Source organism: Diceros bicornis, chromosome 4 (genome assembly GCF_020826845.1).
Source record: "Diceros bicornis minor isolate mBicDic1 chromosome 4, mDicBic1.mat.cur, whole genome shotgun sequence".
In the NCBI taxonomy this organism is placed as follows: Eukaryota; Metazoa; Chordata; class Mammalia; order Perissodactyla; family Rhinocerotidae; genus Diceros; species Diceros bicornis.
Window position 1 is genome coordinate 60,358,472 of NC_080743.1, and position 25,074 is coordinate 60,383,545.

General features: G+C 56.9%; 1 protein-coding gene across 2 annotated transcripts; it reads left to right on the forward strand.

The window, feature by feature from the left end:
* Positions 1–942: 942 nt before the first annotated feature.
* On the forward strand, positions 943–19,649 carry NTRK1 (neurotrophic receptor tyrosine kinase 1). 2 transcript variants are annotated; one of them, XM_058539492.1, is made up of 17 exons: positions 943–1,154; positions 4,212–4,286; positions 4,574–4,645; positions 6,270–6,338; positions 7,131–7,276; positions 7,536–7,678; positions 9,948–10,080; positions 11,672–11,998; positions 12,411–12,428; positions 12,597–12,652; positions 12,930–13,032; positions 13,537–13,683; positions 14,036–14,166; positions 14,350–14,522; positions 17,263–17,503; positions 17,852–18,010; positions 19,289–19,649. In XM_058539492.1, exons 1-17 carry the CDS (start codon positions 943–945, stop codon positions 19,472–19,474), a joined length of 2,391 nt encoding a protein of 796 aa, XP_058395475.1. In that variant the 3' UTR covers positions 19,475–19,649. The 2 variants fall into 2 exon arrangements, with proteins under 2 accessions (XP_058395475.1, XP_058395476.1); XM_058539493.1 differs by lacking the exon at positions 12,411–12,428.
* The last annotated feature ends 5,425 nt before the right edge of the window (positions 19,650–25,074 follow it).

Sequence of the window (25,074 nt, forward strand, 5' to 3'; positions counted from 1 at the left end):
TCCCCAGCTCCACCCGCGGGCGGCTCCCGCGTCCGAGGAGCTAAGAGAAGATCTATTAATTTCTCCGCGCAGAAATCGATGCTCTTGTCAGGGCGGCGATCGATGCCAGCCCAGCCCAGCTTGGCCCTAACCGGCTTGGGGGCCAGCTCTGGATCGCCGGGGTCAGGGGCTGACGCGGGGTTGCGAGGTGCAGCGCAGTGGGTCCTGCAGACCGCTCCCGCACCCACCCACCCAACCCCGGCCTAGCTCACACCTTTGCGCGCGGGCTTTTAGCGCCACCCTGTGGCCTCTCCTGGAAATCGGCGTCTCTGCTCCCCGGTCTCTCTTCGGCTGTTTTTGGGCAACACCTTGCCTTTCTCTGCCTCTTCCCTGTTTTCCTTCCCCAAGACCTGCGTTTAGGTTTTTTTTGGGTCCTTCCTTTTTCTTCCTACGGTTTAGAGAGTGTTTCCCCTAATTTACCTCAAGTGACATCGCCCACTCCCTCAGGCACGCGCCCCGTGGGGAGGGAGATCTGAGGCCGGGGGCTGGCTAGGATGGCCTGGATGGCAACCTGTCCCCAGCTCAGTCATCTCCCCTCCCCCTAAAGGCAGCTGTTTGAGGCTGGGAGAAATAACGTATCAACTTCCCAGTTCCCCAGCAGAAACCTTTGAGGCGTTCTGCGGCGGCCCCACCGCGTCTCCCAGAGCTAGGGGTATCTTGCCGGAGAAAGCTGGCGCGGGGGGCCCCCAAAGCAGTGGGGTGAGTTGGGGCCTTAGGAAAGGAGGAAGAGGGGTTGGAGCCGGAGGGGGCGGGGCGGGGCCGGGCGGGGGCCGCTGGCTCCGCCCTTTCCTGGCGGCCGGGTCTTTAACACCGCCCAGCGCGCACATGTCGGGGGAGGCCGGGCAGCCGCTGCTGGGAGCGCACAGACGGCGGCCCGGCCGGGGCGAGGCGGGCGCCGCCGCGATGCTGCGAGGCGGACGGCGCGGACAGCTCGGCGGGCACGGCCGGGCTACGGGGCCGGGCAGCCTGCTGGCCTGGCTGATGCTGGCATCTGCGGGCGCCGCACCCTGCCCTGATGCCTGCTGCCCCCACGGCCCTTCGGGGCTGCGCTGCACCCAGGCTGTGGCCCTGGATATCCTCCGCCAGCGGCCGGGCGCCGAGAACCTGACGGAGCTGTGAGTGTCCGGCGGGCGAGGGGACGCGGGGACCGGCGGGCAGAGCCGTGCCCCGAGGGCGCGGACTCACTGCCTGCTTGCTGGGTCAGGAGGGGCGGGCGCCGCGGGAGGCTGGTACGGCGCAGTCCTCTCCTGTGCCTGGATTTTCCTCCGCTACGGCCGCTGTCCTGGCAGCCACCGCATTCACTGCCTGGACGTTGCTTAGTTCTCTGTGCAGCCGGGGCGCTCGCTTCGGGGAGGGCAAGTGCGACTCTTGGGGCACCAGGTCTGAGAGAGCCTAGCCGTCTCGAAGCCGCTTGCTGGAGCTCAGACAGGAGCCTAAGCTCGGCCTCATGCCGCGGGGTGGTTAGCTGCGGAGAACCCTTCGGTGTGGCACTCTTACCACCTTATCTCCTTTCCAGGGGGAAACTAGCCCCCACCTCCTTCTTTGTCATGATGAGGCAATGCCAACTCTTCCCCTGGAATTGGGAATTGAACTGGAATGGGCGGGAGGTGGTGAGGAGTCTAGCCTCCCCCATTTCCACCATCTCTTGTCCTCACGACCCCTTGATTTTGGATCCCACGACCCCCTCCTGGCTTCTCTCTCCCCACGCCCATCTCCCTTTCCTTCCTTGTCTCCCTACTTGGGGCAGGGAGTCAGGGCCCCTGCCGACAGATGCTCTCCTCCCTTCAGGGCCCAAGACTGGGAGGAATCGCCAGCCTTCTGCAGTGCTCTGACATCCTGCAGTAATCGGTTACAAAATAGTCAAGTACTTTTTAGCAGCTGGTGAAACCTATGGGAGTATTCTGTAATAATTGGCCTAGAGGTACTCAAGCATCACATGGTGATGACTGGGAAATACTTGAGTATTCTATGTGGCTAGTGGGGCCAGCAGGACTTCTAGAAGAGGGGAGGAACTGCTAGAAAATCCTCCTCCCGTGGCCTGGGGCATAGAGGATGGGCAAAGAACCCTGGCCTCATGCAGTGATGGGCTGGAAGGTATCTGAGGCGGCGGCCACCACTGTCTGGAAGTTACTTGAGCAGCCTGCGAGAATTGGCACTGAGTTACTCTGGTATATCATGGTAATTAACGGGAAGGTACTCAATGTCTCTTGCTAATGGCCCTAGGGAGACCAGGAGGAGAGGAGATGGCCTTGTCTTGGTCTGGACCTAGGTCTCTCTCTGCATGATGGGAGGGGGCATGAGATCCAGGCTGCCACCCCCAGTTTAGTCCGTTCATTACCCTGGGCCTTCAGACCAGGCCCAGGCTTCTGAATGTTTCCCATCAGAGCTCTCATTTCCTCGTTCCCTTCCAAGCCCCAAGTGGATCCAGCCTGGAGAAGGGGGGTGGGGGGCATGGATAGACTGGGGCTGGGGACCAGGAGGCATTTAGGGTGGTGAACTGTGATGTCCCTCTGGGTGGGGCAGCAGCCTGACCCCCTGCCTCCGCCTGCATGCTTCCCTCCTCCTTCCTCACCCACAGAGCTAACAAGGAGATAATGGACTCGAATAGACAGATTGATTATGAATCCAAACGAATGAGGCAGCTTTGAGCACGCTGCTTGACAGCTTGCACACGCCCGGCCAATGCATTCTCACCCCTCCTCGGGTCCCTACAGCTCTAAACCCTCTGGGCAGGGGCTGGGGATGTGGGCAAGACAAGGACCTACTTTCCCGCAGTCACTGGAGGTTACTCCCTAGGCCACTGGGGACTGAGGACCTGAGATCTGGCTGTCCTGCTGGAGCCAAGGCTGGGAAGGGGGAGAGGGGTCAGTCAGGCTGGTCCTCCCACAAGTTAGGGGTAGTAAGAGGGTAGAGGGGAGAATTCTGAGAACAGGCAGTGAGTCAGGGGCCCCTGGCATGTGTGTGTGTGTGTGTGTGTGTGTGTGTGTGTGTGGTGAGCGTACACTGACGTGCCACTGCCGGGCAGCTGACTTCTCAGGAACTCTGTGGCATACCGGATCCAGAAGCTGGACAGGGCCCAGGGCACAGCGATCCCCCATCCCTACATGCCTGCTCTTACTTCTTTATTTCTGATTTCCCTATCTTGCTTTCTCTGGCTCTCTGTCCTTATCTATCTGTCTCTCTGTCTCCCTTTCCTTATCTGTCTTTCTCTTTGCCTGTCTCTCTCTCTGCCAGTCTCTTCCTGTCAGTTTCTCTTTCTCAGTGTCTCTGTTTCGCTCTTTGTTTTTCTGCCCCCAACCCCATGTTGAGCCTTCCCGTTGCTGCTATCTCACTGTGTAAGTCAGCCAGTCCGTGACCCCACTCTGACTCCATCCTCTCATTGCACCTCTCCTCCTTCCTGGGTCCCTCCTGGGGCAGGAAGGGGTTCAACGGGTCCCTGACTGACATCCTCTATGCTTCTCACTTGCTCTGCTGAAAGATGTCGGGGTAGTAGGGGTTGCTGCTTGAGTGCGAGGAGTGGCCACCGGCTTTGAGGGGGAGAGGGTGGGGTGTGAATATATGTGTGTGCGTGCACGCACGCATGCATGTGTGTAGCGGTATGGGTAAGCCCGGATAGTGGCTCCTGAGCAAGTGTGTTTGGGAGAACATATTTGCGTGACCACAGGGCTTGCTCTCTGCTGGGTGGGGCAGTGGCGGTGATGAGGCCCCTTGTGGAAGCCAGTGTTTCAGCATGACCCCCACCACTGAGCATGTGCGGGAGAGGCCCTGTGTATAAAAGCAGAACACCTGGCTGAGAGTGGACTTGTGTGTGTTTATGATCGTGAGTGTGCACACACATTCTCACATGTGCATATGTGTGCGCATGAGAGATATATGCACGTGTCCACATGTGAGGGTGTAAGCATGCACGTGCGCACACCTCTGTCCATGCATGCACATGTGCATGCGTGACTGTGTGTGAGGAGGTGTGTCTCTGTGCATATGTGTATGCATGTGTGTGTGCACACCCATGCATGTGGAAACAGATCCATATGTGACTGCGTGCATCTGTGTGCATATGAATGTGCATGTGTGCACACATGCATGTGCGATTGTGAGGGAGGCAGATGGGTGGGTGTGGGAACTCGAGTGTGGGCCTGGGCCCCTGTGACTCCCGTCCCCTCTCCCCACAGCTACATGGAGAACCAGCAGGGTCTGCAGCGTCTGGAGCACAGTGACCTGAGGGGCCTGGGGGAGCTGAGAAACCTGTGAGGGGCTGGGGACTGTGTGGGTGTGGGGACTCTGTGGGTGGGGGACCACAGAGTCAGGGAGGGCTCAAGGGTGCTAGAGGCCTGGGAGGACCTGAGAGGCTGAGGACTGAGGGGCTGGAGGAGGTCAGGAATCTCAGGGGTCTTAGGGGTCCAGGGGTAGCTGAGGAGGCTATGAGGGGCATGGGGAGGGCTCCAGGGCTCAGCACCGGGGACTCGGGGCTGGCACGGGCAGAAAGGCCAGGGCAGCTAAGGCCCGGGGGCTGACGCTGCTGCACCCTCCCCAGCACCATCGTGAAGAGTGGTCTCCGTTTCGTGGCACCGGATGCCTTCCATTTCACCCCTCGGCTCAGTCGCCTGTGAGTGGCCGGGGCTGGGCAGAGGGAATGGGAGGGCACCCAGAACTGGGTGCTGATGGGCTTGGCCTTCCACAGGGACCTGTTCTGTGGAAAGCCCCAGCCTAGTCAGGGAAGTCAGGTCACCCATTCTCCTGAGGCTTCTTCTCATGGGCTCTCAGCTCCCACCCCTACCAGCTAGAAGGTCCTTCTTGCTGCCTTGCTTCCATGCTTCATGCTGCAGGGACACTTCTCATAGATGTCTGCCCCATTTGTCTTCTCGGGTTCAGATACGCACAGTCCAAAGGGATAAGGGGCGGGAGCAGGACTCCGGGTGCTGGTGGGATTCCATCTGCCACCCTCTCCCTGGCCCCTGGGATAGCCTGGGTGCTGGGGTATCAGATCTGCCACTTATCACCCTTCCCTTTCCTGGGAGTCACGGCTACCCCTCCTGTAGAGGACAGGAAGGGGCAGAGGTGGGCTGGAGACACTTCCAAAGGAGAGACCCTGGGAGTCCCTGGCAGCCCCTTGCTGGCCTTCTGAGGGCAAGGGTTCAGCTCCTCCTTCCCACCACCAGCAGGTGAGAGATGGGAAGGGGGGTAGGGGCCTGTCATTCATGGAGTTGTGCTGGGCACTCTAAACTCTCTGTTGTGTCCAGTGATTTAGCAATGACAAAAATAAGGTGATGTTACATCACTGATTCTGTACTGGGGCTTCAGTTAAAAATGTGTACTCAGTGACACCTCACAGTACTTCTGTCCGTAAATCTTCACAATCTGGTGAGACAGATAGTGTCATCCCCATCTTACAGAGGAGAGTTCTGAGAATCAGAGAGTTTAAGTCTCTGGGCTGAGGTCACACAGCTGTAAGTGGCAGATCAGAACCTCACCCAGCTCTGTCTGGGGCTGAAGTGGGTAGTCTTTCTGATCCCTGTGTGGTGGTGCCTCTCCAACTCAGCCCCCACCAACTGTAGGACGGCTGGGCAAGGAGAGGGGTTGGGGCAGACCCTCAGAGGCAGAGGGTCCCAGGAGCGGCAGCCTGGCGCAACGCACAGAGTACTGGGGCTCCTAACCAGCTTCCTGTGTGGGCTGGAGCCGGTACCCCACTGAGCTCACTATCTCCATCTCTACAACTAGGGGGCTGGGGGCCTGGGGTCCCTTCCAGCAGGCTTTCCTTAGTCTCTGAGGAGGGGAAGGAAGGAGGAGGGAGGAGGGGACCTGAGGGAGTGCTCTGAGATCCTTGTCATCTGGTAGGGGGCAAGGCAGTGTGGAGGCGCAGTCTCCCCTCCTCCTCTGGCCCTGTCTGGGCTCTGTGCAGGGGAGCACAGATGGAGCCCCTTCCCCCAGCTGGGGCCTCAGCACTTTGCCAGCTGGGGCCAAGGGTGGGGGAGAGGGGAGCGGCTCTTCCCTCAGACCCTGCTCCCTGGGGTCTGGGGAGGGGGTTAAGTGGGGTTAACCCTCATTGTCCCAGGGAGAAGAGTGGGACTCACCCCCATTGCCTCTCAGGGCTGGTTCTAGTTGCCAGGATTGTGGGGGAGAAGCCAGATGTCAACTTCGTCCTGGGCTCCTCTCCTCCCCTCCCTCACACTGGGTCAGAGCTGAGGTTGGTTGTTCACAGGGTCTGTCTCGCTCTGTCTCAACTCCCGCAGGAATCTCTCCTTCAATGCTCTGAAGTCTCTCTCCTGGAAAACCGTACAGGGCCTTTCCTTACAGGAACTGTGAGTATGGGGGCTTCCAGGGGCAAGAGCAGCAAAGGTGTGTGTGTGTGAGATGTGTGTGCCCATGGGCCCTTGTATCTCTGTACGAGGTATGTTGCGGTGTTTGTGCAGAACCGCAGGGGCAGTTCCCTTTGGGGACTTCGTGTTTGGCTATGAGCTGAGACTGGGACTGTGCGTGCCTGTGAACCTCCCATCAAAGCAGAGGCTGCAGGCCCACCTGCTGGGGGGTTACTGGCCTGGGGGCATGCAGGGGTAGGGGGTGGAGAGCTGGGCTGGACGACTGATCTGTGTGCACTCCCTCGGGGAGGCTGGGGGCTGGCACAATTCTCGGGCCTGTGCTGAGCAGACCCACAGGCCCAGCACCTGTGCACATGGGCACATTCGCCCACCTTCCCAGCACACCATGCACATGGATGGGTGTGACAACAGTGGTCCACGTGTGCTTGGTGGGCACCTAAGGTCTCTGGGTCATCCGGAAGGCAGTGCCCTTCCCTCCTTGTCACCCTGCTCAGATCCCTCACCTGGCTTGTCACCCTGGGGAGCCCAGGGTAAGGGAATTCCATGTGGTCCACAGCCGGCTGTCTTTGACTTTCTGCATTCTATTTCTTTTAACGTCTTGTTACTGGGGTCCATGAGAAGAACTTCTCCTATGTCCTCACTTCTTCACCTCTAGACAGTCCACCCTGCTGTCTCACTGCACTCCCTCTTACTGTAGTACTTCATTCTCTGTGGCTCCTCAGGCCCAACACCTGTCCCTTCCCTGACTCTCTTGGTGTCCCCCACACCCACCAGAGTCCTGTCGGGGAACCCTCTGAACTGTTCCTGTGCCCTGCGCTGGCTGCTGCGCTGGGAGGAGGAGGGGCTGGGCGGAGTGCGAGAACAGAAGCTGCAGTGTCATGAGCAGGGGCCCCTCGCCCTCCTGTCCAACACCAACTGCGGTAGGTGCTGGAGGTGCTCTAAGGGGCTGAGAAGGAGCTACATGCTTGGGGAGAGGACACGGAGCAGGGCTCGGGGAACAAGCACTGAAGGGCGCCTGGGGGTGGGCATTGGCAAGAGCTGGGGCAAACTGAAAGTTGGGGGGCATCGCCACTGGGGTCTCAGGGTCACTGAGGAGGGTGGGGGGAGGAGCATTGCCCTGGGGTAGAGTTCTGAGGCCATTCCCTGCTCTAACACCCCTCGGGCATCCTGGGCCACCAGGCGTGCCTGTGCTGAAGATCCAGGTGCCCAATGCCTCTGTGGACGTGGGGGACGACGTGTGGCTGCAGTGCCAGGTGGAGGGGCAAGGCCTGGAGCAGGCCGGCTGGATCCTCACGGAGCTGGAGGAGTCAGCCACAGTGATGGTGAGAAGCCCTTCCCCCCTCCACTCCCCTTCACCCAGGAGAGGCCTGGACAGCGCACCAGGGACAAAGAGAGGGAAAGAGAGACAACGAATAAGAAGCACGTGGAGGGCGACGGATGGTGTAGATCCATGGGGCCCAGGCTCATGCTGTGGGGCAGCCCCAGGCACACACGTGCCCTCAGGACGAGCACTGGCCCAGCAGGGACCCCAGGCTCTGCTGGATCCACCAGGACTTCGGCCCCTCTCCAGGAACATGGTGCTGGCTGCAAGATAGAGGGTCACAGAGCCCTCACATGTGGGAGCTGAGGGGGACCCCACAGACTATCCCTCCCACCCAACCCCTTTCTAGATAAGGAAACTGAGGCCCAGGGAGAGGGTGCGATATTTGTGATCGTGCACCCAGGCAAGTTCTCGAGGGCTTTCAGTCTTTTCCTGGAGATTCTGGAAGCAGCATCCACTTGGGTGTTTGATGAGCATATTATGAGAAAGGAGGCACCGGTCTGGTTTCAGCCCTCTCTCACTAATTAATTTTTGGAGTGACTTTTTGGAAAAATTCCTTAATCTGCCTGCACGTTGTTTTTCTTATCTGTCAACTGAGGAGGTGGACGTGATGGCCTTCCAATGTCCCGCCTGCCCCTGGGCACTCTCTGGCCTCTGTCTCTGTTATCCAGACGGGTCTTTGGGCATCTTCACAGGCCTTGCCATTTGTCCTCAGGCTGGGGATGGGCAGCTAAGAGTAGCCACAGCTGACTCAGGAGGGCTTGGTGGCAAGGTCAGCAGGGGTTGACAATAGGCTGTGCCCACCCAAAAAGCTGGCCCCTTGTGGGTAGACACACAGGGTCCAGCCCCTGGGAGGAGCCAGGCCAATGGGACCAGGTGTGTGGTGTTCAGTTTGGGAGGAGAGTCAACTCCAGAATTGCTGGGGGCACCTGGAGCAATATTGAAGGAGGAACCACTAGAGTCCTGAGCAAGGGGGTCCAGACATGGTGGAGGGACCACTAGCCACTGGGTGGTTCCTCTCCTTCCAGAGAGCAAAGCCACCAAGAGTGGCTAATGGAAAGACGACGAGGCGGAGGCAAGAGGTTGGCCATGGCCATCTGAGGAGAAACCTTTGATCAACTATCTGTTTTGAGAAATTCCAGGTTTTTGCTTTTTCCTTTGGGAGGTTTACACATTTGCTACCACTTGTGTTTTCTAGACACTTCCTATAAAAAAGTCATACCCTAACTGGGTTAAATGGAGAGGAGGGAAGGCTGGTCACCCTCAGGAGAGTGAAGGGTGGCAGAGCAGCTCCAAGGGAAGAGTTAATGGGACGCCATACCATGCCCTAGGGTGATGTGGAGGAGTGGGACAGCTGAGAGAATCTTAGGGCAGGGGATGGCTTCCCCTGGAGGTGGCTGGAACCCAGAGCTTGCACAAGAGGCTAGAGAACTCTTCTGGGATCTTTGAACTCCCATATTCCAACGGAAGCCCAGGGAAACTTCACCTCCTCTGGAGTTTATTCAAGGAATTCCACAATTATGAAATTTCCAGATAAATGAGATTTGTCCACTACTTCATGGATTTTCATGAAAATAGCTTTCTAAAATGATGAAAGATTATTTTGTCTACCTCTTCACCTTACAAAACAAAAAAACCCATGGTTCAGCAAGATTAAGAATTGTCTTACGTTCATATAACTTCCGCACGTCCATGATTTCTTAGGAAGAGAATCGGAACCTGATTCAATATTTTGATGACTCAGAATCAAGTCACTTTGCCCGTCTAACTTCACGCTCTGTCTTCATCTGCCAAAGGAGGTCATGATGCGACTATTGCTTCTAACTGCTGCTCTGTTATCAGCGCCATCTCTTTGTTTCTGATCTTCCTTGGACTGAGACTAAGTTTGTTAGAACTGTGTGTAAAACAAGAATGCGTAGGTGGGGAGGTCCTAGTTGGTTCTCCAGTGAGTTGTGTAGATTTGCTATTTGAGATTCATGACATCTATTTGTCTGCTTAGATGAGTAGTTTTGGTTCAGGGTATTTGTGCCTATTTTGAGATCATTGGTTATGGTCTAGATTTTTCAGATCATTAAATAAATGATCCAGGAGATAGTCTGAAAACAAGCTCTAAGGGAGGAGGGCTATTCCCTGCCATATTCTCCCCCACATCTCTTCCCTGCCCTCCTCTGTTTTTCCATCTGGAGCCAGAGGGGCTCCCCAAAAACATCAGCTCCAGCCCCAAGGCAGCTGACGCTCTTCCTGGTTTTCCCTTCTCTTCCCTGATTCAGCAATCTGGGGGTCTGCCATCCCTGGGGCTGACCCTGGCCAATGTCACCAGTGATCTCAACAGGAAGAATGTGACGTGCTGGGCGGAGAATGACGTGGGCCGGGCTGAAGTCTCTGTCCAGGTCAACGTCTCCTGTGAGTCCCAATGACTGCCCCTGCACCCACCCCCATCCCTTCTTCCCTGAAAAGAGGATGTGAGGGTGGGGGGCTGGAGGAAGAGGGTGGGATGTGTGTCTCCACAGCTGCTCCCTCCCAGCTGTTTCCAGATTCCCATGAAAACCTGATCCTTTGAGGGAAGTCCTGGAGGCTTGTCAAGGCCAGAGGGACGCAGATGGATTTCTCTTTGGCCCCCTGCCCAAGTCTTGCTACCTGAGGCCCTCAATGCCAGCTGCCCCGCTGTTTTCACTGCTTTGCTGTATTTCTTCATGCCCGTCCCTTTATAGAACTTTTGCCCTACATCCTAGATTTAAAAGAAGAAATCCCCCCACGAAATTCCTCTTTAGGCTTGCTGCCTAATTTCTCTTGGTCTGCCAATAAATTATTTTAAATCTTCTATGTTACATAATTTTTCTTCTTTTATTGTGAAATATACACAGATATGTACGTGAAACACGTACACTTTAAACAATAATTGTTCTTACCAGCACTTCTGAAGATACTCCCTTCCTTTCCCCATTCAGAACTCCATCCTTCTCCTCCACCCCATCCTGACTTTTGTGATAATAATTTCCTTGCTTTTTTTTTTTTTTGTGAGGAAGATTGGCCCTGAGCTAACATCTGCCAATCCTCCTCTTTTTGCTGAGGAAGACCGGCCCTGGGCTAACATCCATGCCCATCTTCCTTCACTTTATATGGGACGCCGCCACCACATGGCTTGCCAAGTGGTGTGTTGGTGCTTGCCCAGGATCCGAACTGGCGAACCCCGGGTTGCTGCAGCGGAGCGTGCACACTTAACCACTTGCGCCACTGGGCCGGCCCCCTTGCTTTTAAAAATAATTTTACACACTTATGCTTCCCTATTGATATGGTTTAGTTTCGCCTGTTCTTGTACATATATAGATGGAATCCTACCGTAAGTATCATGTTTTGTGTCATTTCTTTCACTCAACATTTTGTTTGTAAGATTCATCTGTGTTAATGGGAGTAGCTGTAGTTCATTCAATTCACTGCTGAATAGTATTCCATTGCATGAGTGCTGGCGAGAATTCCAGGATCAATTGTAGATGTTTATTATATATATATTTTTTCTATTATTGAGGGGATTTTCCTTTTTTCAGGTTGGGTCTATTTCAAACCCATATCTTTTTTCAAAAATGTTTTTTAACTGCATATTTTTTTTGCTTGTTTGAGGTTAAGGCCCCCTCCTGATCTTCTTAAGCTTGATTACATTTAATTTTACCCTTATCCAAAAAACTCCATGTTTAATTTCCGCAAACTGGTACCCCCACTTCTCCAGGGCTGTTACTTATTTCCTTTAGCCCACTGCTTAAGTTCTTTAAGCTTCTGAATTTTATACGCCTGCTGCCTGATTTATTTAAGATATATCATCAACTTTCTTCAAGATGTCCCTCCGTGTGAATTTCTTAGGGCCTACCGACCTGTTTCTCTTAGGCCCGCCACCTGATTTCTGGCTCTCCCCGCCTCCCTCTCCTGGACTTGTTAGGTTTGCACTGGGTTCCCTCTGGATGCCCCCTGACTTCTCGTTGTGACTCTCTCTGGCCCGCAGTCCCAGCCAGTGTGCATCTGCAGACAGCGGTGGAGCAGCACCACTGGTGCATCCCCTTCTCAGTGGACGGGCAGCCAACGCCCTCTCTGCGCTGGCTCTTCAACGGCTCCGTGCTCAATGAGACCAGCTTCATCTTCACCGAGTTCATAGAATCAGCAGCCAACGAGACTGTGCGGCACGGCTGCCTGCGCCTCAACCAGCCCACCCACGTCAACAACGGCAACTACACGCTGCTGGCTACCAACCCCTATGGCCGGGCCGCCGCCTCCGTCATGGTCGCCTTCATGGACAACCCTTTCGAGTTCAACCCTGAGGACCCCATCCCTGGTGCGAGGACCACCCTGAACCCTGCCCCCGCTCCCTGGGCTCCACCTGGGTACAGATCCAGGTGTCCGGGGAGGCCTGGCCCACTTCCTGCTGTGATCCTGACCCCAGAAGTTGGAGGCCTGGAATTCTGGTGTCCAGCTCTGTGCTGATCTCCTTGCCCCTGCCTCCTCCAAGCCCCCGGAGTCCTGAACTCCTGAGCTATTCCATCCACTTGAGCTGGCTGAAGAGAGAGCCATGCCCCAGGGCATGCACAGCCCAGCTGGAAAGGGCGATGTGCATCATCTCCCTTGAGGTCCAGCAGCCCCATGCCCCATCCCACCCCCACCCCCTGAAGGGATGATCCCAGAGGGCGAAGGGGCCTCACTGCTCTCCTCTCCCATCTGACTGTTTTCTCTCCTCCCTCCTGCTGCAGTCTCCTTCTCGCCAGTGGGTGAGTAGCCCAGGCTGGAGGGCAGGTCTGTCTGGTCCCTGGAGCTGAGGCTGGGGCAGAGGGCACAGTTAACCTGATCCCCAAGGGGTCAGCAGGGGCCAGGGTGGGGAATCCTGGAGGACATGTGGTATGTGCCAAGGCCCACCTTTCCTGCCCTGTGTCTCCCAGACACGAACAGCACGTCCAGAGACCCAGTGGAGAAGAAGGATGAAACACATTTTGGGGTGAGCATGGGAAGTGGAAGTTTGTCCAGGACTTGGGATTGGGAGGCCAGGCTCAAGGCTCATCCGTGTGTCACTTCTGATCAGAGCATGGGGATCACTACCATCTGGCCTGAGCTTGGTGGGCCACCCTCGCAGCCACAGCCCGGGGCCTGGGGGGAGGAGGAGGCAGGTCTGGGAGCCTGGCTCTGGGCTCCTCTGCAGGATGGAGAAACACTTTGTGATGGGGGAGCTCTGGGAGTACAGGGGAAGCCCCAGATCTAACCAGCCCCACCCCCAGGTCTCAGTGGCTGTGGGCCTGGCTGTCTTTGCCTGCCTCTTCCTTTCTACACTGTTCCTTGTGCTCAACAAATGTGGACGGAGGAACAAATTTGGGATCAACCGTGAGTTGGGGGGCTGCAGAGGGGCTGTCTGTCAATCTCTCCTACTGACTTGGTTTCCTCCTGGCTCTTTCTGACCCTGTCCTCTGTGTGGGGGGCCTGTGCACACGTGGGGCTCAGGGACTGCGTGTCTGGGGTATGAGGGCTGGCTGAGGGCTTGTGAGTGTGAGCGTGTGTTGGGGCTGGTGCTGGGGTAGTTGCAGAGGGAGCAGCTGCTAATTGGCGGCTGGATTGTAGTCAAACACTAAGTGGGTCTGGGAGGGCTGAGCTCTGCAGGGGGGTAGTGGGGGAGTTCTTTGGTGGCCCATGGGGCCTGGGGTTGGACAGGAGCCAGACAGAAAGAGGCCGTAGTGCCTCCCCTCCCCCTGCCTGCTGTCTTGCTCCCTGGCTCTTCTGTTCCTCCCCTGCAAGTTACAAGATTGGGGTCACCTGGTACCCTGCAACCTGGCAGGGGCCAAGGTGTGTGCCTGGGCTGTGACCCCTCCGTGTGGCTCCGTCTCCTCCCAGGTCCCGCTGTCCTGGCTCCGGAAGACGGACTGGCCATGTCCCTGCATTTCATGACATTGGGTGGCAACTCCTTGTCCCCCACTGAGGGCAAAGGCTCTGGGCTCCAAGGCCACATCATCGAGAACCCACAATATTTCAGTGATGCCTGTGAGGGGCTGTGCTGGGTCAAGGGTGGGGACGGGCCTGTGCACGCATTTGTGTGTACATGCATGCGTGAGAGTGTGTGTGAGTGTGTGTGTGTGTGTGTGTGTGGAAGCCGCTGTGTCATCGCCTTTGCCTACCCCAGTCCTGAAGAAGCCTTCTTTCCCACCCCACTCCCCCCGTCCAATCCTACGGCACAGGGCTTGGTAAATGAGTGAAGGCTCGATTTCAGTCCCCATCCACCCCCTTGGCTGGCACCTTTGTGCAGCGCAGAGCCCTGCTAGAGAGTCCTGTCCTTAACCCCACCCCATCCTTCCCAAGACGGGGCTCCTGTGTGATCCTGCAAGCCCCTCCCCAGGTGTTCATCACATCAAGCGCCGGGACATCGTGCTCAAGTGGGAGCTGGGCGAGGGCGCCTTTGGGAAGGTCTTCCTTGCCGAGTGCCACAACCTGCTGCCTGAGCAGGACAAGATGCTGGTGGCTGTCAAGGTAAGACCTTGTCCATGAGGTACTGCTGGCCTGGGTCCCACCCCTTGGAGCTCCATCTTTCCAGGACAGGGTGCTCAGGCTGGGGTGTGGCATGGCTCACAACTCAGGGTTGGGTGAGCCACCCTGGATGTGGGGAGGCGAGGCTGGGCCCCACTCAGTCCTTTCCCCCTCCCTTCCACCCAGGCGCTGAAGGAGGTGTCCGAGAGTGCTCGGCAGGACTTCCAGCGGGAGGCGGAGCTGCTCACCATGCTGCAGCACCAGCACATCGTGCGCTTCTTTGGGGTCTGCACTGAGGGCCGCCCACTGCTAATGGTCTTTGAGTACATGCGGCATGGTGACCTCAACCGCTTCCTCCGGTACGAGCACCTGGCCCCAGCGCTGGCCCCTGGCCCCTGGCTCTGAGCCCCGTCACCCCTTCCCTACAGCACATCCCTATTTGTCTGTTGAACTGAGGAGGGACACCCAGAAGAAGCAGGAAGGCAGGGCTCCTGTCCCCAAGGAGCTGTGAGGCAGATGTGTGAATGTGACAGTCTGGGTGAAGGACGGAGTGTCAGGGAGGTGGTCCAGGAGGACAGTAGTCAGGGAGGCTGCACTAGCAGAAGTCAGGAGCTAAAACTTCAGGATGGGCGGGCTTTGCAGAGAGTGAGTGTGCATTTGCGTGTGGCACACAGAAGCCAGGCCTGTAGGAGCTGGCAGTTAGGATAACTACACAACAACAATAACAAACATTTATCAGGCACTTTCTGTGTTCCCTCTGCACTATGTTATATACCGTACAGTTCATTCTTATCGTGGTGGTACGTGCTTGTACATATATATCTGTACAGTAGTCCCCCTTTTTCTTCCGTGTCACTTTCTGCCATTTCGGTTCCCTGCGGTCAACCACGGTCCAAAAATAACACTATGTCACACTGCCTACGTCATACACCTCACTTGATCTCATCACCTCAGCATTGTATCATCTCATAGCATCAGAAGAAGAAGGGTGAGTTCAGTACAATAAGATATTTTGAGAGAGAGAGACCACATTCACGTAACTTTTATTACAGTATATTGTTATAATTTTTCTATTTTATTATTGTTGTTAATCTCTTACTAGGCCTAATTTGTAAATTAGACTTTATCATAGGTGTGTATGTGTAGGAAAAAACATAGTCTACATAGGGTGCGGTACTATCCACGGTTTCAGGCATCCACTGGGGGTCTTGGAATGGATCCCCGCTGATAAGGGGGGACTACTGTATAATAATATAAATATGTATTTATTTTTCATAGTCTCCAAGCATATATGGCAATTTATACTTGAAGAGAGTTACCAAAAATTTGTTTATTTGGCTTTGGACAGAACAACTCTGATACGTTTACTGCTTTGTGCTCATAATTTTAATAACTTCAAGAAACGTGCCCATTTCACAGATGGGACTTAGAGAGGTTAAGTGACTTGCCCAAGGGCACACAGGTAGTCAATGGCCCAGGGGCGATGTGACCCCAGGCAGAGCCCTGCTGTCAGTCCCTGACTGTGATGGTCACACATTCCCTTTGTCAGTCCTTCTCTGATGAGGATGGGGCCATGTGAGGCAGGGAGAGGGCCAGGCTTTGGAATCAGCTGCGACTTATTAGCTGAGCCTTCTTTGCCCAGTTGCTTTTCTCTCTGACCTCAGTTTCCCCACCAGTTAGAGGGGCAGGGGGACTGTGGTTCTGGATGAGAAAGCACTGTGTGGTTGTCCAGGTGATGGTTGTGATTTGGTCCCCAAACATCCCTTTGGGAGCGACAGGTTGTTCATGAAGTCAGGCTGCAGAAGTCAGCTGGGAGAGACCCTGGCAGCAGAGCTTATCCTGTGGATGGGGAGGAGGAGCCCATGGAGGGTGTGGAGCAGGAGGGAGGCGATGCCAGACCCCAGGATGAGTGTGGAGGTGGACTGGCTGAGAGGAGCCCGAGGCAAGAGAAGGCCAGGAGCAGCCCTTCCCTTTGTTCACAGACGCGGTGTGGGCTCCGTGCTGCGTGCTGGGGATACAGGCCAGGGACACGCCGCCATCTGGGGCCCAGGCTGTGGGAGAAGCGGCTCTACATGCTGGACGGAGCAAGGGGCAACCAAAGGAGGGAATCATGAAAGCTCCTAGATGAGTCTGGAAGACTTCCCCTAGGAGGGGCCAACTGCTCCTTCTTGCCTCCAGGCCTTTGTACTTACAGTTCCCTCTGCCTGCCTCCTAGCCACTTCACCCACCCCGGTCCCTGACCCCTTCCAATGGCTTACCCACCCCTCTTCCTTAGGGCTTGAGTCTCAGTTTAGATGTCTCTTCCTCCAGGAAGCCTTCCCTGACTTCTTCCATCCCTACCCTGAGTGCCCATCAAGTGCCCCTCACACAGCACTGCCCTAACCCGTTTATGTGCATCCTGCTCTCCACCGTAGCTCTGGTGCTTGGCACGCTGGAGATGTGTAACAAATACCTGAGATAAATGAAGAAACAGCTGCATGAGGAGAAAGTTGGCTAGTAGGATAGGGCAGTACTGACAAAGCCATCAGCTCAGGCAAAGGTTCAGAAGAAGGAATATTTGGGGAATGGAGATGAGTGATGAAGAACGGTGGCTGTGGGGAGGAGGAGGGCATCCTGGAAACCTTTGGAAGGAAGGAGGACCCCATGGGAATGGTGGATATTGAGGGCAAAGGTGAGAGAGACAGGAATCTAGGAGGACTCCCACGTTTCAGGCTCAGAGCCCTGAGGGGTGGGGTGGGGGGGAGGTGTTTCCCTTCACTGAGGCAGGGGCAGGCTTGGGGAAGATGCTGAGTTGGAGGTGTCCATGGGTTAGAGTTGTAGGGGCCAGTGGACAGCTGGATGCTGAGGTTGGAGTTCAAGGGGGCTACCTGAGAGGAAGGCATGAATGTGGGAAGTGTGGGCACTGGTGGAAGCCCCCGAGGTGGGCACACCTCGGCACCCCCCAGCCCCCCCTTCACACAGCTGCCTCCCCTGTTCTTTCCTTCCTCCATTCCCCCTGAATCCCCTCCCCATTCCACCCCAGCTCCCCAGTCTCCCCTTCCTCAGGCTCCCGGGGGGTTCTCTGCTCCCAGCCCACCCTTCTCCCTCACTCTGCCTTAGGTCCCACGGGCCTGATGCCAAGCTGCTGGCTGGCGGGGAGGACGTGGCGCCAGGGCCCCTGGGCCTGGGGCAGCTGCTGGCCGTGGCTAGCCAGGTCGCTGCGGGGATGGTGTACCTGGCGGGTCTGCACTTCGTGCATCGGGACCTGGCCACGCGCAACTGTCTGGTGGGTCAGGGACTGGTGGTCAAGATCGGCGATTTCGGCATGAGCAGGGACATCTACAGCACTGACTACTACCGCGTAAGGGTCTTTCGTCCCAGCCCCTCCCCCAGCTGTAGACACGCTGGCTGCCGAGTCCCCCTCCGAGAGCCTGCCCTTGCTGGGCACGTCCTCTTCCTCGGGCGCTGTGGGCTCTGAGACTCTCTGGCTCTGGTTTTAACCCCCCTCCTACCTCCTCGGCCCCCAGTGGAGGAGGGTCTGTCTCTGCCATCCCGCACGGAAACGGCACCATCGGTTTTTCCCTCTTAGCCGAGGGCAGGAGAGCCACTTCTATTTATTTTTAATGATGGGGCTGGGGACGGGTCTGGCCGGGAGAGGCTGTGGGTGCGGGCGCCCCCTGGAGGTGACGCGGCGCCCGCCCGCCGGCAGGTGGGAGGCCGCACCATGCTGCCCATCCGCTGGATGCCGCCCGAGAGCATCCTCTACCGAAAGTTCACCACGGAGAGCGACGTGTGGAGCTTCGGCGTGGTACTCTGGGAGATCTTCACCTACGGCAAGCAGCCCTGGTACCAGCTCTCTAACACAGAGGTCAGCCTCGCCCCGTGGGTCACCACCTGCCCTGCCCCTTCGGGTGCCCTTCATCCCACTGCCAGCCGGCACCCACCCAGCATCCTGCTGACACTGTGCTTCCTGCACCCCAATCCTGTTCTTTTCTTGCGTCCTTCTCCTCTCCGATTCTTGCCCCCACTTGCTGTCCTAAGCCCAGGCCCAACAGGCTCCTGGAGGAACCTCAAAGCACTTTATAAATGGAGCCCAGACCCCCATCCCTAGCTGCATTTTATACACCTAATAGGCATTATCAGGGTGGAAGGGAGAGGCGTGGGAAGAGGAGCACAGCACAAGAGGGCTTGACACTGCAGCAAGAAGGCTGGAGGTTAGACTGTAGGAAGGACAGTCGTGTCCCCTCCTCCTGCCCTCCTGACTGGACACAGCAAGAGGGGGCCCCAGGTGTTCTGTCTCCCAGAGCAGCTGCCCCACCCCCTCCTTGGCTCACAGCTGTCAGTTTCCATTTCTCCTCCTAATGCAGTCTGCTCCCTGGAGGCTGGTGGGGTGGGGGAGAGGGTTATAGATTTTAATTTTCTCAAGCACTGAGAGAAGGAATGGAATTAGTGCCGCCTATAACCCAAGTCTTCTAATGGGGAGGGAGGGAAGAAGGGGGAAAGAGGCTCCAGGCCCCTGCAACCATCTCCCTGCCACCATCTCTTCTTCTTTGGATTCTTTAGCTGCTTTAGCAGTCCTTCCTGGAGTCTAACTTTGATCTTTCCTGCTGCAGTTTCTTTTCAGAGGAGCTGGGTCCCCACGGAGTGGTACCTATAGAGGAGAAAAGAAAGTGGGGTTGCCCTCTCCCTTAAAATGCCAGCCAGCCATTTTTCAAGGTCTTTACCAGCAATCCTGCTCTATTTTCTTTTTGCCCCCTGGAGCTGAGAGCAGAGGACCCTTCTGTTGCTCCATTCAGCCCTCAACACCAGGCTGATGGATTTGGCAAATGCCTTGGCCCCGCCCCTTCCTCAACCTACCTGGCAAGTCTTCTGAGGGTCTCATTCCAGCCCTTGGGGAGGCAGTCCTACCCCCAGTCCAACCTTCCCAGAGTCTATTCAGCCTTAATCCTTCCCACTGCTCAGTGTCTGGGTGGAAAGGAATCTTGGGGTTTGCTGCATCCTTTTAGATTATTAGTAGCCAAGAGCCCCAGACATATTGTGTGACCTGCCTTGGGAGCCTCTGTGAGGCAGGGCAGTGCTGGCGCTGGCCTCACTCTGCTGCTCCCAACCCAGTGTGCCCTCTTTTCTCTCCCTCCGGCGGCCCCAGGCGATCGAGTGCATCACCCAGGGACGTGAGCTGGAGCGGCCGCGTGCCTGCCCGCCGGAGGTCTATGCCATTATGCGGGGCTGCTGGCAGCGGGAGCCCCAGCAGCGCCACAGCATCAAAGACGTGCACGCTCGGCTGCAAGCCCTGGCCCAGGCGCCGCCCGTCTACCTGGATGTCCTGGGCTAGTGGCTGGGGCTGGGTAGCCGGAATACTGGGCTGCCCTCAGCAACCCCCGTAGCTCCGGGTGATCTCAAAGCATCCAACTCACCCTCAGCATGCCGGAGGGGACAGTGGGGTCTGGGAGGGGAGGATGTTCCTCCTCCCCTAGGCAGGGTTCCCTCATAGCAATTATATTTATTATCCCTGGGCTGTGTCTCTTGCCAATTCTTGGGATGACATCGTTCTGGGAGCGAGTATTGGGACTCAGGTAGCGGGATGACTCTCCGGGATCTGCCCTCTGTCTGGTTCCCCTCAGCTGCCTGACCCTCTCCGTGCAGCTGTCACCTCCACCTCGTGGCTGTGGTTTGCCTCCCACTCCTGTGGTCACCTTGTTCACCTGGTGGTGAGGCAACCTCAAGTCAAGCTTCAGACCCCAATTTAGATGAGATTAGAGATAAATTGCCTATCTCTGTACTTCATGTTCAGGAAGGCTGGTACTGCAGTGGAAGGGATGGAAGTTAGATGTCATGGTGGACAGGAGGGAAGCATTGGTGGGGTGAGTCTTCCTTATATTGGTGTGCCCAGAACATGACACGTACACAGTAGGACAAATGGATGAGAGAGAGAGAGAAAGAGAGGGTGTGTATGTGTGTACGTGTGTACGCGTGTGTGTGTGTATATGTGTGGCAAGGACAGGAAAGGAGCAGGAGAAAGGAATGGGGAGGGAGGCAGGGCCCCTTGTTCCTTCCCCTCTGTCACTCTTCTTGGCTCTAAGTGCTTTGAGATCAGCACTTGGAGGCCAACAACTGAGCAAGGTGGCTGTTTCCTAAGGACAGAGCCATCTCCCTGTCCCATTCCGCCCGAGGGAGGAGGTGGAGTCTCCCTTCCCCTCTGCCCCTTGGAACACCACTGGCCTTACTGAGTGGCCTGAGGCTTCTGTCAGCACCAAGGCTGGGTGAGGTTCCCCATCCCCAGTACCTGGACCCTGCCCCCATCTTCCTCACCCTGGAGCCTGGAGCCCGGAGCCTGGAGCCCAAGAGGAGCAGTCCCCCGCCTCCACCCCAGGCCCCATCACTTCCAATCACCTGGCCAGCTCCTGCGATAACCCATGCTCCCAAGGCTCCTCAGGGCTAATGGCGTGGCTGTCTCATGTCCCTGGGTGCCCAGCTCCCCCCCTGCGGTGATTCAATCTGGGTCTTATCACCCTTAGGCCTAGCCCAATGGTGTCTGCCTCTTGTCCAAGCTGGTTAGTGCTAATGGAAGTCTGACCCAGGGCTGCAGGCTGATTGATAGGGAGGGCTGGTCCCTGAGGGCCAAGTTCATAGGCCCTCCTCTCCTGCCCCGGGGTGGGTGGGGCTGGTGCTGCAGCATCCCTGGGAGGACGGCAGGTGGAGTGACGGGGGAGAGGGGGTGGCAACATGGTAGGAGAGACAGGCTCAGGGGATCAGATCCAACAGGTGAGCCCAGGGACAGGGGCAAAGAGAGAGACAATGCAGCAGAGACAGGGACAGGACCTGCAGATGTGGAGACATGCAGAGAGATGGCAGAGGGAGACACACACAGAGAGAGGAGAGAGACAGAGACACACGGATGGACGGACACAGATGGAGAGACGGAGGGGCAGATCAGTGGTGTAAACAGACATGGGTGGGGCAAGCAGCTGAATCAGAGAATGTCCTGGAGAATAGCATGGACACCTCGGGGCCGCTTTCTACCTCACCCCCACTCCCATCCTTCCCACCTCCTCTGGTCCCTGAGTCTCTCTTCAGGGCTGAGGAGGGGTGGGACACTTCTAGCCATGGAGACTTTATGGGTAGAGCCATGGGGGTCTGAGGTTTGACCCACTTGAGCAGGATTGGGGCCATCACTGAAGCAGAGGCGATGGAGGTCAGGTAGCAGAAGGGACCTTCCAGGGCACGTGGAGCATTTCCAAAGTCAAGAGCATTAGGGCAGAGGTATTGTGCCTTAAAACCACAGGCAGAGGTATTGCTGGAAAAGCTGGGCAGGTGAGGTCAGGGGTTCTGGGAAGAAGGTTAGGACAAGGAAGGGAAATTCCGGGAGAGCATGGGAGAGGGGACTGGCTAGCTTTCATCGATCTGGGCACAGGAGCTGAAGCCAGTCACTCCGACCCCTTCGATCTGGGCCTGGGACCCTGTCTTGGATGGTGAGGAGGGGGCTCACACCCACATTGCCAGCTTCATGGGCTAAGAGCCCCCAGCTCCCTCCCCTTCACTGACGGACATGCAGAGAGCACAGCAACAGGCACTCTGGCCTGCCACACGCAGCCAGGCACACAAGTGCAAACACGTCCACACACACAGCCCTCCATCACTCAGAGCTGTTGGATTCCATTGTCCTTAATGGTGCCCCCCATCCCCCTGTGGCAGGTGCCCCCTCCCTGTTAATTACCTCCTGGATGTGCCAAGTCCATTAGCTGCCCCCCCGCCCTCCCCCCCACCCCCCGCCACACACTAGGGGCTGAGCACCAGCTGAGATGGACGCCTGCAGGAGGATGAATGAAATGAGACCCTGAGGGCCCCATGGGGAGCTGGGACAGGGACAGCAACCTGAGGCTGTGGGGATCAGACATCTGGGCCTCCCAGACCTGGCATAGGTCCCTCCGTCTCAGAAATGGCTGTCTTGGTTGGAAGGCAGAGGCTCAGAAAGGGTGGTGGGCACTGCAGGAACACCCAGCATCGAGGAAAGAACCCAGAACTCCCCTCTCTAAAGAAGCTTCTGCCAGCTCCTCTATATCAACTCTGGAGAGAAGGAATCAGTGGTTCAGAAGCCAGTGGGGCTCCCCAGGGCCCTCTGGTGCAGGGATGGGTGCTCTAAAGAACCCGATGGTCCAAGCCATCCCAACCCCCTCAGCCTTCCTAACCAGCCTCTGCCTCCTTCCTGCGCTGCTCCCCCAGGGGCTGCATTCCCGACAGGAGGGCAGAGCATCTGTTCGGGTTTCCAGGAACAGTGTGGGCAGAGCGCTGGGGCAGGCTGAGTGGAGAATGTCCTGTCCTGTGCCCCCTTGAACCCCAAAGTGAAAGAGAGATCCTAGAGAGAGTTGCATACTCCGTGGGCCCTGGGATCTCTAAGTACCAGCTGGAGAGAGCCTGTCTTGCCAAACTCCTAAAGTGGCCTTGGACAGGCTATCCAGTGAGGGAGGGGGCGACAGTCCCCGGAGGAGCCAGGACCCAGGAATCTCGACTTTCACCCTACTGCCAGGCTGAACCACTGGGCATCCAACCCCCCAGGGGGGAGTGAGGTGACTCCATTGCTCCAAGCATCAGTCCCCTCCCGCTGTCTCTCTCTGTCCCCCCACCCCCACCCCAGCTCTGACAGACTCCAGTGCTAAGATGGAAAGTTTGAGCAGCTCCAGCTCTGGGCCGGTGGGGAGAGAGATTGGAGCCAGGAGAGACAGAGACAGGACAGGGCCGGAGCTATGGGAGGAGCCCCCAGAGAGGCAAAGAGGACAGGGAGACAGAGAGAGGGGCAACCCAGAGCAGAGCGGAGAAACAGGACGTGCATGCAGAGGGCACGGAGAGAAAGGGAGAGAGCCCGAGATGTAGAGGGACAGAGCCCAAGGTCCCCGGAGCAGAGTGTTTTACTCTGAGCCCTGCCTCTACCGGAGCCCTGGGACCTCCTGCTAAACCGGGTCCCTTCCTCTTCTTCCAGGGCTAAGTTCCCTGGGGGTTGAGCTTCTAGACTCTGGAGCCAGAGTGCTTGATTCTGCACTTACTGCTGTGTGATGTTGGGCAAGTTACTCACCTTTCTGTGCCTTGGTGTCGTCCTCTGCAAAATGGGTTTAATAATAGCATTAACCTCATAGGGTTGTTATGGGGTTTCTTTGTTATTTATTTATTTTTTTGTGAGGAAGATCAGCCCTGAGCTAACATCCGATGCCAATCTTCCTCTTTTTTGCTGAGGAAGATGGGCCCTGGGCTAACATCTGTGCCCATCTTCCTCCACTTTATACGAGACGCCGCCACAGCACGGCTTGACAAGCAGTGCATCGGTGCGCGCCCGGGATCTGAATCCGCGAACTCTGGGCCTCTGAAGTGGAGCGTGCGCACTTAAGCGCTGCACCACCGGGCGGGCCCCTGTTATGGAGTTTAAACAAGTCTCCTGGGTAAAGCTCTTCCCACAGGGCCTGGCCCGGAGCAGGTGCTGTGTAAATGTTTGCTGTTTTCATTCCTCTTTTCCCCACTCCTCCTTCTGTTTCCTCCTCCTCTCTATCCTACCACAGGCTCTGAGTGCCCTCAGTCCAGGCCCTGGCCCTGCTCTTTGGGGGCGGGGCAGGACAGGCTGGCAGGGGGTGTTTGGGGGGTACAGTGCTCACAGAGGGGAAGCTCTTGTCCCCGATTCCGACCACCTGCTCCAGCTGCAGCTGCAGAGCTTGCGAGGTGAGGACAGGGCTCCTCCCGCCCTCCGAAACCCTGTGGGCTGCAGGTCTCTGTACTACTCCAGCAGGCCCTGGTGGAGGAGGGGACCCCTGGGAGAGGTCTGCAGGGAGGGCAGAGCCAGAGCGCCCCCCACTCACCACCCCCATCAACTCCAGTCCCCTGACTCCTTGATTTTCCCAGTGGGAACTCCCCTCCCTGCTCACCTCCTCTGGGCAGCCCTCAGGGATTAGATGTGGAGCTTGGCACCCCCGTAGGGCGCTTCTGAGGTCACAAATCCTTAAACACTCTGAGTCAGGTCTCCCATGTATCCATCTAGGAGTGAGAAACATACCTCTCTGTGTCTTTCTATCCTTTACCCTGTGGCCTCCCATTCCTGAGTGTCAGAAAGTCTTTCCTGCTGTCTACCCTCCTGGAGGATCTGAAGGGGTTACTCAGCTCAAGGCCCGCCCAGTGCAGGTCCCAGCTGCCTGGGGCCTGTGGTCAGAGCTAATGTAAGCGAGAGTTGGAGAACAAGAGGGGATAAAGTTATTAGCATCTTCATCTTTGAGGGATATCGATTGTTGGGTCTCCAGGCTTGCTTGGTCTTATAACGGGGCTCATGGGGGTGCTGGGAGGGGCTCAGAAAAATCTCATGGAGCCTCCACCCCCATCCTTGAGTGGAAGCTGGGCTGCCTGGGTCTTCTCAAAGGAAGACACGTAGAGACAGACACAATTTGGGAGGCAAGGGCTCTGGGGAGGCAGAGGGGTCTGAGAGGGGAATTAGGGCTTGGTGGCCCCCGGCAAGGAGCAGACTGTGGGGTGGGCCAGACAGCCAAGGTGGACATGGGCTTGGTTTCTGTTCACTACACTTTGCTTTAAGGTGTGTGTGTGTGTGTGTGTGTGTGTGTGTATGAAAGAGAGTGCAATTGAGCTAGAGAGATTCAAGATGGCAGCCCAAGGGGGAGAAGGCAGGGACCCCTCCTCCTGAGGCTCATATCATGCAACTGACCCCCAACCTCCCATCGCAGAGGCAGAGCCTCTTCCACTAACCCTTGGATGTTCTGTGACACCTGACCTGCCCCTCTCCAAGCAGCCACCCATGCTCCTTTGAACTGCAAGTTCCTGGTGTGATTCTGTGTGTGGTGGTGGGTGGTACCTCACAGTGGAGTGTGTCACCCCCTTCCCACTCCCAGGGTGACTTTGGTCCCGGTATGTCTGGTTTTGTGTTTGCGTGTGACAGTGCCTGTGTGA

Bases quoted from the DNA above. Each gene is read 5' to 3' on its own strand.
- NTRK1 (XM_058539492.1), top strand. From the start codon at position 943: ATGCTGCGAGGCGGACGGCGCGGACAGCTCGGCGGGCACGGCCGGGCT. The intron at 7,277-7,535 runs GTAGGTGCTGGA...CTGGGCCACCAG, and splicing joins CCTGTCCAACACCAACTGCG to GCGTGCCTGTGCTGAAGATC. The intron at 10,081-11,671 runs GTGAGTCCCAAT...TCTGGCCCGCAG, and splicing joins TGTCCAGGTCAACGTCTCCT to TCCCAGCCAGTGTGCATCTG.